Consider the following 14,130-nt stretch of genomic DNA (forward strand, 5'->3'; position numbering starts at 1 on the left):
TCACAAACTTATTAGAGAAGCAATAATAAAAAGTTCCTGTACACCTTAAATATTGTACTGAATAAGCACATACATCAGTGTTCATGACTAACCAGAAATTCATGTTCAGGGTTTAATTTCATCCACAGAGTAAAACCTATTCTAGTTATACCAGTTATATCTTCTGTAAGAATGACAAAACCAACCCATGTGGAGCAGTCTCAGCATTATTCTAATTTTCTTTTTTTTTTTTTTTTGGATAAAATACAGGAATTAGACTGCTGTGTCATTCAGTAACACTTTGTTTTCTGTTGTATGTAAAAAACCTATGAGAGCAGAATTACCAAAGCACACACAGACTTCAGACTTAGCAGTTCTGCAATAATTGTTTTTTCATCATTGCCATCAGAAGGAAGTAATTCATATACTTCTGAAACAATATTGCAAAAGAGGCGTATATACATTTAAGATGATGAAAAAGTGGAGTTATCAGACTGTTAATAAATTCACACCTATAATGATCAAGTAAAATTTTCTGAAAGTTCACTTTGGGGAAGAAGACCATTTCAGTCCCTGTTAGGAAAGTGTTCTAACAGGTGTCTTGGATATAAGAGGTCTATGAGGTTCTAACTTCAAGCCATCTCACATGTCCATCAACAAGCAATTTAAACTAATCCAGTTTTAATTTGTGGTGTAACTAAGCAGACAGCAGTTCCCTTAAAGTTCATTTCAGCTCACTTAAGTGAAACCTGCTGTTCAAAGGTCAGCTTTTTCTATCCCTAACCACATACTAGTACCCTCTCTTTATGTTGGTAGAAAAATTGCGACCTCGCAAATAGATTACTCTACTGATCTGGATTCATGAAAGGCAGATCCTTGACCAATGAGATATCTTTCTGTAATTGGGTAACCTACCTGGTGGAAGATGGAAAAGCTGTTAATGCAGTCTACTTACATTTCAACAAAGCCTTTAACACTGTCTCGCACAGTATACACCTGAACAAGCAGGTGGGCCATAGCTTACTCTTTGCTGAGTAAAGAACTGGCTGGAGGGCCGGGACCAGAAGTTTCTGTTATGAAATGTTCTGGATAATATGTTTGTGCTGGACACACTAAATAAACATAGTTTTAGGTATTATTGGCTTTTATTATTGCTTCTATTCGGTTTGACAAAAAATAGTTTATTTTCTGTAGAACTGTGATCCCAAATATTTATGAAATAAGGATTGTACCCTTATGTTTGTTACTTTCAAGTTTAAGTTGAAAGTTTAAGAAAGTTTATGAAAGTTTAAGTTCAATCTTGGATTATTTCTTTGCATCTTATTATCATATCCAAATATCACACACACACACACACAAAATGAAATTAACAAAATAGTATATAAAATGGCTTTGTACATAAAACTAAATCTATAATGTGAGTATACCCCTTCTCTGCAAACGATGATGAACACAGAGTAGGTTTTAAACCATTAAGTATTTTTCTTTTAATTTGTGCAGTTAAAAAGAGAGATATAAAAAGTTTTCAAATAAAAGTTCTTTAGAGAAGAGAATGTATGAAAAAAAAATTGAGTTCTCATTGTACAGCCATAGCACAATAACCATAGATCAAATTTTTGAAGACATTTAGAAGTCTGCTGTTTGACAATTTCAACCGGATTCCTTTAGGTGGCTTAAGAACTCTAGTCTGTATAGCATCCAAATTGGGAAATGATTTCTTTTTTAAATTGTAAGTAAGCAACAGCAAAAAAATCCAACTACATATATATTTTTAAGTTGTACTTATATAAATTGTAGTATGGGCCACTAACCATACATCTGTAGAAAAATGAAACAGTTGCACAACTGTTGTTTCACAAGCAGCTTACATTAGTGTTTGGATAGATGATGCATATTTAACAGAATGGTAATATTCTCACAAAAAGCTCATTGCTCATTCTATGATGGGAAAAAGTCAACTAACACTGTAGGCTAAGCTCTATAATGTTTGGAAGGCAATTAGGGAACCCAAAATGTTTGAGTAAAAAACATTTCAGCTCACGGCTTCTTAGCAAAATCCTTATTCTGCTTCTAGATTTGCCACACAGTTAGGCTTTTGAGGAGTGCTTTTGGATAAGCGAACCACTTTTAAAATCAGCCACTGGTATGGAGAAATTTGAGTACATTTAAAATAAATACTCTCTCTTTATGAATGAAGTCCTGTGTAATGTCTCCAGTTATTTATATACCTAGCTGTTTCAGCACAAAACTATGTACCAAAACTACAATTACTTCACTACACACACAAGAATGAAATTCACAGTCTTGTTTGCCCACAGCATGACATAGTTACAAGGCATTTCTTTTCAAAAGGAGAGCTAAATGTAGTGTTTTCATTTCTGGTTAAAGAACTGCATGCTAGAGAGCTTTCTTTATAATATGAAGGAGTCATGCACATACACACAACTGCTCCACCACCATCACTATTTACTTTTATTAATAAGTGCTATTTGAGTTAACATAAATGAGAGGTTACTTTATAAAGTATTTTGAAATATGTAGACCTATAAATTCATCCTGTAGATGGGTTGTCATTCAAGACCTGAGAATATCTGCGGGTACACAAGTTCACAAGTATACAAGGTGGCCTCCTCCCAGTCACACTTCAGCTCCACTGCAGAATGCCAGCACACAGTCAGTATCCTGCCCAGGAGAATTCAGAGTTGGATGGGGAGGAGAGTGGTAATGAAGATACACATGGGCAACATTTTATAGGGCTTTGTTTGTCCCTCAGTTGACCTTTCATCTTCGAGTGGTAACCAACTCACACATAAAATTAAACAGTGCTTAAGCAGTTAAGCACACAACTACTGACTACTTTCAGGTTTTCATTCATTTTGGTATTTTGACCATGTCTCTCTTTTCAACTTGCCAACTACTGACACAAACAACCTTGAATACTATTTGAATAATTACACAATATTCCCCATGTAAGGAAGAAATTTACATATAGGGGTTGTGAAAGACAGCCTTGGCTCTAGAATTTCGCTTATGGATATGGATACATAAGCTACTGTAGTTAAAGTGGACCTTGGGGTTTCATAATTAAGTTTTTGCACTATTTGGTTTTCTAATAGCACCAACATTATCTGTAGAATTTAGGCCCTTCCCTCAGCAGCATTAATTCCCTGAACTCACCCTCTCAAAAATATTCTACACACAAACCAATAAAATAATGTTTAATAGACTAAGAACGACTGATAGGAGTACTGGTCTAAATCTTCTCATTCAGCAGAGCACTACCTGACACATATTTTGCAGGGTTTATCATTAATTTACTTAAACCATATTCAGATTCTTTGACAGCTGAGAGATGGCGTTCTACAAAATAATCTGAAGTCACCAAAGTGATATTTTAATTTAAATCTGTCATCAGTAGTTTCAAAAGGCTACTGTCATAATAGAAGATTGCTGGAATGTAATAGTTCTCTAGTTAGAAATGCCTTCCTCTAACTTTGATGCCAGTTACAGATACAGGAAAGCCTGTGATCAGTATTATCAATTTTATACTAGATTATGATTTCTCCAGCGCTCAAGGGACTCTCAGCTAACAATTTAGGAAATTTGGTTTAAATGTGTAAGTATGAACAGTGGAATTAGGGACTACTGACACAAACAAAAAAACACAGAGATATTTCCAATAATTTCACTGGACAATGGAATTATGGCAAAGATAAAAATGTAAAAGGGAATATTAGATATTTCTGTTTCAAAGGAAAAAAAAAAAAAAAAAAGGGAAACCGTGGGAAAAAAAACCTCTTACCAAAACACCCAATGTGCGAAGTGTTACCTTTCTGCTACAAAACCATTCAGGATGCAAATAGTTTCTTGTCAGGCTATAATTTCATTTAAAGAAAGACTGAGCTGTGGTGAGCACACCTTGTGAGCACACCTTGGCTTGCCACAGTACAGTACTGCTTCTCTATTTACTCGCTATGTGGTGCAGATAAATTTTAAGAGGCCAAAAATTCCCTCTATAGCCAATGAAGATTAATAAGCATCTCTCACATGAGGCTCACTCCATCCAAAATCTGAACTACTTCCTCAATGAGCTACTAAAGAAAATCTGACTTGGCCAAGTTCCTAATTTAAATGCCTAAATTTGTAGGCTCAATTTAGGAGTAATACCAGGGCATACGGAGTGTTTGTGATAAACCATAATAACTTGAAGAGAATCAGTGCTAAGAATACATGTAGGTTCTTTTATGCTTTAATGGCATAAAACTGACACATTGAGAAAACTGATCAATCTACTATCAAGCAAATATGAAGACTTCATTTAAAGAAATGTAAGACTGAAAAATACGCAAATATCCATTTTTTTCCCCCAGCTACTGACTTTTTTCATGTCACCTCTTTCTGAAAATTTTGTTTATTATTGACTAATTCTTTATTTCACTCATAATTGGAAGGTAAGATGTTACATATGTAGTTATTATTGTGATTTTTCATCTTCTAGAAAAGTATAATTTACATATTATATATTGTAATATATCAAGTTCAGGGAAGTAATAAAAATATTTGTTTTCTGGAACAAAAGGAATGATCTACTAATAATAAGCCTAGAAAAAATATCTTGACAGAGACTATGAGTGAAAATTTCACTTTATTTATAAATGCATTTGTGTATAGACTTATTTGGATAAGAGAACTTTTAGGTATTCTTCCTAAAGGCTTAAAAAATGCTATTTCAAACCATCCTAATACTCTCAATGGATGTACTATGAAAAAGCCTCGGGCTGCACTACGTTAAGTTTAGATTGGATATTAGGAAGAATTTCTTCAAGGTTGGTTAGGCATTGGAACACATCCCCAGATATATTTAAGAAAGTTATGGATATGGTGCGTAGGGACATGGTTCAGCAGTGGACTTGGCAGCATTAGGTTAACGGTCTTAAGGGTTTTTTCCATCTCAGCGACTGGACTGGTCAAGGATTGGATGTCTGTATTTGCTACTTTATGGACAATAACACAGAGTTTTATATTTATCATTAAATACATTTATTTGATGATTAATTTAATGATTAATTAAATACAGAAATGGTTTTACTTTCAGTTTAAAATAAATTAACAGGAAATTTAATTACCTGACATCTTTTTCAAGTTCTGCAATATGCTCCTTCTGTACACTTATTTGAGAATCTCTCTGTTGCACAGTATCAATGAGGTATTTGTAGGGCTGTTGTACTTGACTCAACAAAGAATTTGCTCTGTCAAGCTGACAAAGAAAAAAAAAAATAGCATCAGTAATTTTGTAAAAGACAGAAAGTTATTGAATCACAATTATTACTAACTACACAGTAATATAAAAAGCAAACGTGCTGTCTCATAAAAAATGCCACAGTCTATCTCCAAATTAATATCTAGTAAATTATCTTCTTACTTGTGTTCTAAATTTTCTATGTTTTCACTACAATCACTATCTGTATTCCCTAAATATGCATTTCCAAGAGTTTTAATTTAACAGCTCTCACTGATGGAGGGGAAAAAAAAAAAAAAAAAGAGGTTTTCTCCCTGGGCAGCCATTCCAGTGTCTGGCCACTCTCTGAGAGAAAAAGTTCCTTCTTATGTCAAAGATTTTTCTTATGTCTAATCTAAACCTCTTCTGGTACAATGTGGCCATTTCCTTGGGTCCTGTTTGTTGCCTGAGGTAAGAGGCCAAATCCTTAAGGAAGTTGTAGAGTGTGATGAGGTCTCCCCTGAGCCTCCTCTTCTCCAGACCGAACAATCTCAGCTCCCTCAGCTGCTCCTCATAAGACTTGTGCTCCAGATCTCTCACCAATTTTGTTGCCCTTCTCTGGACACGTTCCAGGGCCTCAATGTCTTTCTTGCAGGGAGAAGCCCAAAACTGAACACAGTACTCGAGATGCAGCCTCACCAGGGCTGAGTACGGACGGATGATCACCTCTCTGCTCCTTCTGGCCACATTATTTCTAACACAGGCCAGGATGCTGTTGGCCTTCTTGGCCACCTGGGCACACTGTTGGCTCATGTTCAGCCAAGCATCAACCAACACCTTTCCTCTTCACAGTCATCCAGCCACTCAGCCCCAAGCCTATATGAATCTCATCAGGCCACATGGACTTGTGGCAGTCCAGTTGGAGCAGTAAGTCTCTTGACTGTTTCCTCCTGAATCATCAGGGGTTTTCTCTGCTCCACAGCTGAGACTACCAGGTCAGAGAGTGGAGTACCCTGAGGAAAACCGGTCTGATCCCTAAATACAGACGTAAAGAAGGCATTCCAAACCTCTGCCTTTTCCTTATCCTTGGTGGTCACATTCCCAGCCTCATCCAGTTTCTTTTTCCTTTTTACCCCAGTGGCCAGGTTTGCTTCAAGCTGGGCTTTTGCCTTTCTGATTTTCTCTCTACACATCTTAACAACGTCTGTGTACTCTTTCTGAGTCACCTGTCCATTCTTCCACTGGAGGTGGACTCTCTTTTTCTCCCGGAGCCTCAAGAACAGCTCCTTATTCATCCACGCCATTCTTCTTCCTCACTGGCTCACTTCATGGCTCACTGGGACAGTCTGCTCCTGTGCCTTTAAGACTTCCTTCCTGAAGAGCAACCATCTGTCTTGGACCTCTTTACTCTCTAAGAGGGGGACTCCCCCTACTAGTCTTCTGAACAATTCAATGTCTGCCCTCTGGAAGTCCAAGTTAGCAGCTTTGCTGCTCCCCGAATAATTGAGAACTCTACCATTTCATGGTCACTCTGTCCAAGACAGCCCCTGACCTCCACAAATGCCATCAGACCTTCTCTGTTTGTGAACAGCAGGTCTAGCAGGGCAGCTCCTCTTGTAGGCTCTCTTACCAGCTGCATGATAAAATTAACTTCCACACACTTCAGAAACGTTCTAGAGTTCTTCTTCTGCACTGTGTTGTATTCCCAGCATATGTTGGGGAAGCTGAAATCCCCCACAGGGACAAGGGCTGGTGATCATGTAGCTTCTGCCAGCTGCTCATCCTAGTTCGGCTGTCTATAGCAAATGCCCACCAAGATGTCTGCCTTGTCAGCCCTTCCTCTGATCTTTACCCACAGGGATTCAACCTTATCATCCCCAGCCACAAGCTGAGCAACATCAAAGCATTCTCTAATGTAGAGAGTCATACTGCCACCTCTCTTTTCTTGCCTACGCTTCTTGAAGAGTTTGTAGCCATCTATTGCAGCACTCCAGTCATGGGAGTGGTCCCACCATGTTTCTGTAATGGCAACTAGGTCATAGTTAGGGTGCAGCACAATGGCTTTCAACTCTTCTTGTTTGTTGCTCATGCTGCATGCACTGGTGTAGATGCACATTACCCCTCCCCCAGGCTCATCTCTAGCAGGCCTGGTTTAATCTCCTTCCCCCTTAATATCTAGTTTAAAGCTCTCTCTACAAGTCCTGCCAGCTCCTGGGCAAGGATCCGTTTGCCCCTTTGAGATAGGTGATACCCATCAGGAGACCTCAGGCCAGGTGTTGGGTAGATCGCCCCATGATCAAAGAACCTCAAACACCAACCTTTCAGACATTTGCAAATAAGGTGGGTTTTCCTGGTTGTCTCAGTGTTCTTCCCTGACACTGTAGGAATACAGGCAAATACTACTTGTGTGCCTGCTCTATCAACTAACCTTCCCAGTCCCCTAAAATAACTTTTTATAGTCCTCAGGCTTCTGTTAGTGATCTCATCACTTCCGGCCTGAACTATCAATAAAGGATAATAATCAGAGGGGCAGATCAGACTAGGAAGTTTTCTAGAAATATCCCTGACCTGGGCCCCAGGGAGGCAGCACACCTCCCTATGGTAGGGGCAAGCCAACATATTGGACCCTCAGTTCCTCTTAGAAGGGAGTCACCTATGACAATCACCCTCCTTTCTTTACTGGAGGAGGCAGCCTTTAAATGTGGAGCTCACCTACTCACCTTAGAAAAGCTTGGAGGAGGCAGTCTTCCCACCTCATCCTCAGCCACCTCACCCTCCAGTTTCAAGGCTTCAAATCTATTACATAGAGGCACCTGGGGAACCAAGGTAGGTCGGGATGGGGGTTGCCCGCATCTCTGAACTGGGACCTGCTGCCATTCCTTCTCTCAAGTTGGCTGTCTTGGTTTGACTATGGCAAGGAAGAGGGTCCACCACACTTTGGGAGGTGCAATCTCTGTGTCTTTCTCTGGGTCGCCACAGTCTTCTTGAGGCAAGCCTGCCATCTGGTAGTGACCATGTTTGAAGCTGTGGCTTCAGGGTCTGTCAGTAGAGCTGGTCTTCTTAGCAAAGACAACAGAATGCCACAAAACCCACCTCCCACACCTGCAGCTACAGTAATGTATGGGCAGTGTGGGCTGTACTCACACTTGGACTTTCCTCCGTTTTATCAGTGGACAGTAACACTTTTCTCTCCTTTTCTCATCTGGCATGTTATATGGGCAGAAGCTGACTTCTGCCCTCCTGAGGTCTGCTTTTAGCCTCACAGAAAAGGGTCAAGGTCAAGCTCAAGAGATAAGAGTGGGCAGTGCCAGCTCCAACCCTGCTGGCTCAGCAGCCAGCCCACAAGCTGTCAGCCACCTGCACCAGCACAGTGCTTTTGCTGCCTTCAGAAAAAGCCCTAAAAAGAGCTTTTTGGTCAGCCTTTTTGCTTTAGGTCCCTTACCCAGTGCAGTCTTACCTGTCCTGAAGCTAATCTCTGCAGCAATTTCCAATTCCATTGTAGAAAATTAAAAGGCAATCATCTTTTTGAACAAACAAATTACCTTCAATAAATTGATAATCAACAACAACAAAAAATTAAGCTATTAGCTCTCTGAGAGCAGAAGCTATCAAAAAGATCTATTTCAGGAAGACAACAGAAGGAGTCTTTAGATGACAAGGAAATAGTTTCAAGCCATGGAATATCAGTCTCTAGGCTGGCCTAAAATTTCCGTATAAGACATTAAGGCTGCTTTTAAAGGAGAAACAAAAACAAAATTTCTTGTTCAGAAAATCATACTCTGAGAAGCTTCAAAAGCTGCTGTCACCTTGGTGTGAATTTCCTCATTATTTTAATTGATGAGACTTCAAGTACTTTGGTGGGAAAGAACAAGTGTTGTAAGCTTGTTTTGATGCTGCTAAACTCATCTGTTCTTTTGCTGATTTTACTGGCTAGTATGTGTCACACTTACTAAAAAAGGCTATCCCGTTCCATCATGGTGTTTTGCTGTCTATTTTTATTCTATACACTTAGAAGAGACCATCATTAAACTGGAATACATTAAGCCTCAAATGCATGTATTGGATAAATTTTACTTATACAAACATATATATGAATTAACTGTAATCCTTGAGCCAAAGCATTATATTTTTGTAAGCAACTCTGATTTCTACCTTAAAGTACAAGATTCTTACATATTCAGTCTTCCAAGATCTGAGAATAGAAGACCCTATATGGTAAAATAAAGCCTGAAAAGCTATAATGGGACCAGGTGAAGACTGACAAATTTTCTTTAGCAGCTGAACTTTTACACTGGGTTCCAACTTCATCAGGTGAAACTATGGAGAAATGGGTATTTTCTTCTTGGTAACACTAAACATTCTGAGGAGATCAATACAAAACCTTTAATATATAGCTCCCTTTCTATAAGGTCTTAGCAACATTTCTTTGAGGATACTCCATAAAAAGAAGCTTATGAAGAGCACTTTCTGTAGTTATCACAATCCCTCTTTTCATACAGTTTTAGAAAGGTTATATCATAAATACTACAGGACAATCCCAATACTTAATCTGAGTTCAAAACAAAAGTTGGTTGAATCACTTTGTCATCAACATGCAATCTGTGTTCTAGGTTCCATCTAGATGTGTAAACTAACAGTGAAAAGAATAATAATGGGCATCTGAGCTTGATGTAGGTTGCTCAGTTCTTTGGAAACAAACAATCAATCAATAAAGCAGTTACCATCGAGTAAAAACTCATCCTAGTTCAAGGGATACAGTAGAAATAGCAAACTGAATTTTAAGAAATAAAAGTCATAAAGATAACAAAAAATGCGTAAGATAAGAAATACAGATAATTTACAAGAGAAGTTACAGTTTTGTGCGAAAAGTTGATACTAGTAGGCAAATAACTCTTAATAAGGAGCAAATAAACCCTAGAAACAACACAACCCACTATTGCAGAGGCAGAATAAGACTGAATATAATTTTGAAGAAAACACAATTTTTAGTAACATTTTTTGTCCTCAGAATGCTAGTTTGTACAGAAGAACAGCTATCTACTTCCTAGCCCATAAATAACAAGTGTAAAAAGTCTGTGCTCTTATTGAATGGCAACCAGAATGGCTGAAATAAGAGATATGAAACTAAAAACCCAATAATCATATTAAAAAAAAGCAGCCCAATGAAGCATTTAGACATGAATGCCAAACATGAATTAAATAGAAAGCAAATTTTAAAAGATTTATTATTTAACCTTATAAGAGCTTAACAGGCTTAGTAGCTGCTGTGCATTAGCTAACAGTCTAAGATATTTATTTAACTTACTACTGAGTCACATCCTGATTTAAAATACACAATTATATGACAAAAGATCAAGAAAAGGCAAAACAACATCCCATGAAAATTCTTCCATTCTTCCAAAAAAATAAGGGGAAGTTGTTCCAGTAGAATTCTGCAAGAATATGAATTAAAGTCTGTAATTCTAAATCTTTATTTACTGATCTAGAAACAAATACAAACCACACCGTGTAAGAACAAAGTCTATGAAAGTGGAAGCTAGACATTTAAAAGGAGAATAAAGCACAGATTTTATTAATTATTAAGAAAACTATCAAGGATATCACTGAATATATCATTGGACTCACCAGTGCCCTGGAATCTTCAAGTCAAGAATATATGATAAATATGTTTTAATCAAATACAAATCACTAACATGTATCTGGGAGAATTTATAATAAATCTAGTATTATCTATAAACAAATAAATATATAAATATTCACTGTTGACATATATGTGATGATGTATAAAAACAAACACATCTAAGTACACATACTTTTAAATATGCAGAACATTCAAATATTTGCACTGTAAAGTACTTACATAGAATCATAGAATCACAAGGTTGGAAAGGACCTACAAGACCATCTTGTCCAACTGTCCTCCCATTACCACTACTACCTACTAACCTACCAACCCATATCTCGGAGCTTCTCATCCAGATGCCTCTTGAACACTGCCAGGGACAGCGACTCCACCACCTCCCTGGTCAGGCCATGTCAGCGCCTGACCACTCCCTGAGAGAAAAAGTTTCTTTTTATGTCTAGTCTAAACCTCTTCAGTTACAACTTGTGGCCATTTCTTTGGGTCCTGCTTGTTGCCTGGGAGAAGAGGCCAAACCCCTCCTCATCACAACCTCCCTTCAGAGGGCAATGAGGTCTCAACTGAGCCTCCTCTTCTCCAGACTAAACAATCCCAGCTCCCTGTGTTGCTTCTCATATGACTTGTGCTCCAGACCCCTCACCAGTTTTGTTGCTCTTTTCTGGACACGTTCCAGGGCCTCAATGTTATTTCTTGTAGTGAGGGGCCCAAAACTGAACACAGTACTCAAGGTGTGGCCTCACCAGTGCAGGGGGATGATTACCTCTCTGCACCTGCTGGCCACGCTATTTCTAATGCAGGCCAGGATAGTTATCCTTATTCACAATTACTGTTAAAATTAAAACAAACAAACAAACAAAAACCTTTCCAAAGCAGGTAGCCTAGAAATTTCATATGGTGGCATTACCTAACAGCAAATCAAGACAGAGTTCCTTGGTTGCTAACAGTCTGGTAAGACAATCTTAAAAATATTTCAAAAACGTAGTTCAGCTTAATTCTGAAAGATTGCAAAATGATCATCTTACAGTGTTTATTTGCCAAGTCAGTGTAATATGCAATTTATGCTAATAATATAAGCTATCATATACATACTTATGAAATTTAATACGCAGTAACACTTTCAAAAAATTATCACATATATATATATGAGTATATATATATATATATATAAACAGCTTAAATCAAACATTCCTTAGATTTGTATATTGAACTTAGATTTGTATATACTCAGCAAAGTAGAAACTGATTCACAGAAATATCTTCAGAAGTGATTTAAGGGCACAGCTTTGTAAAATGCAATGAGGTATTCATTGAACAATTAACTATCAAACAGAACAAACTTGTTTGGCTAGCTGGTTTTCTGTTCAGAAATCAGAACGTTGTCTGTCTCGTCTACATTCTTGTTTAGCCTATAAAGTAATCCCTCTTTTGATCTTCATTTCAAAATACAATATAAACTTCTTTGAGAACATTTAACGTAGAGTTTTGATTAATTATGAGGCCTTTTTTTTTAACATCAAATAGATAATAAACAGTGTTTAGAAAATATTCCATTTTATGAACAGCTGTTCTGCCATGTTTATAGTTTCTACACATTTGATTTTTTTTTTTTGAGCAATAATTTACCTCTTGTGAAATCTGTGTTACTTGTTCCTTCTGATGTTCCAGATCTTTTACAAGCAACGAGTTTTGCTTTTCTAGCTGCAGTAACCTCCTTGCCAAGTGAACACTGTGCCAAGAAAAACAAGCTCAAGTTGATTTTTTTCCAAACTATGCAAAAGAAATTCTCACAATGATACTTCAAAACATGATTGCCTTAATTATTCATCAATGATTAAATACTAATATAAAACTATACAGTGAAACCATGCAGAACTGTTGAAGTTAAAAGAACAGTGAAAACATTGCAGACTTTAACAGCACCGAAATAGCATTCCCGTAGTTATGTCACGGTAATACTTCTTAAAAAGTAATTATTTATATCATTTGTAAAATACTATGTAATTGCAATAATCTTTCCAGGATGTTTCAACTAATCATGAATATTTACTTTTTTCATAGAATCATAGAATCATAGAATTACTCAGGTTGGAAAAGACCTTGAAGATCATCAAGTCCAACCGCAGCCTAACCAGTAGCCTATCTCTTAAAAAAAAACAACCACAAAACAATACCACAACAACAAACCTCTGCTAAATCATATCCCTGAGTACCACATCCAAGCGGCTCTTAAACACATCCAGGGATGGCGATTCAACCACCACTTTTTTAGCTACTTTAAGGAATCACTGTAAGTGGCTTCCGCTTAAGTCAATTTTAAAAATACATACCAACATATATCTTGTAGAAAAGCAGCAAAATTGTAATACTTATTTTCTAAACAAAGGCAGAATCATTTTGTCTGATATTTACTATGCTACTTAAATATTGTGACCAATATATTTTCTTTGTTTTTTTAAATAAAGTCTTACACAGATCCACAAAAGAATTATTCATCTGCGTAAGTGCTACAACTTCTTGCATATTGTCCAATATTAGAAAGAGTTCATCATCAATTCAATAACATAGTTCCATAGGCAGCAATGGGAAGATTTAGCATACAATTGCAAAGCCTCCTTCCAGGTATCTAAGCCAGTCTTTCAGTCTGTTATTACAGTCACTTAATCCTATTCGATAGACAGGAGAGCCTGAACATATTCCACTAAAACAGACTCTTGGATGTGCTGAAATGTACTCAAATGTACTCAAAACTTCACTGACTGTATTAATCAGAGGTAAATTGATTAAAATGCTAAAGTCTGTCCTAAACCTATGATCAGATATCTAAATTTGTATTTGGATATTTATCTTATAATGAGTCCTGGCATCTTTGCAGGACTCAGCAGCTTGGTAAATGACCACATCTCAATAAGGTTTCACTGTATGCCTCCATATTTTGGTACTCTATAGCCACCAATCAACGTACTTATCCCTTTATGTGCATTAACCGCTGAACTAATGGCTCTACACAACAATCTACCGTTTCAATCAAATGCATGCCATTTTTCCCAAAACATCTACATTGAAGAAAGAGGATTCACTCCAGTTCAGATCTCAGAATCAGTGTATACCTTCCATACACTGAAAACATTTACCTAAATTGATAAATAAAAAAAATAACAAGTTTTGGACTATGATGTTGAACATGTACGAGTATAAGTGGTTTACAGCTGACCAACTGGGAAATTCTGTTTGTTCTTAAGTTGAGGATTGAAGTATTAGATGTAAAGCTACCTGAGTATGTATACTTTCTCAG

At 37.3% G+C, this 14,130-nt stretch overlaps 1 protein-coding gene across 2 annotated transcripts in view; it reads right to left on the reverse strand.

Moving 5' to 3' along the window:
• PIBF1 (progesterone immunomodulatory binding factor 1) overlaps positions 1 to 14,130 on the reverse strand; it is a 129,280-nt gene that overhangs the window by 24,594 nt on the left and 90,556 nt on the right. For both annotated transcript variants that reach the window (XM_072354617.1, XM_072354626.1), the window contains 2 exons: positions 12,462 to 12,564; positions 5,106 to 5,236 (listed from right to left, as the gene is read on the reverse strand). In XM_072354617.1, coding sequence (XP_072210718.1) covers positions 5,106 to 5,236; positions 12,462 to 12,564 — 234 coding nt within the window. The remainder of the gene's footprint in view (positions 1 to 5,105; positions 5,237 to 12,461; positions 12,565 to 14,130) is intronic.

The sequence above is a fragment of the Excalfactoria chinensis genome, chromosome 1 (assembly GCF_039878825.1).
Source record: "Excalfactoria chinensis isolate bCotChi1 chromosome 1, bCotChi1.hap2, whole genome shotgun sequence".
In the NCBI taxonomy this organism is placed as follows: Eukaryota; Metazoa; Chordata; class Aves; order Galliformes; family Phasianidae; genus Excalfactoria; species Excalfactoria chinensis.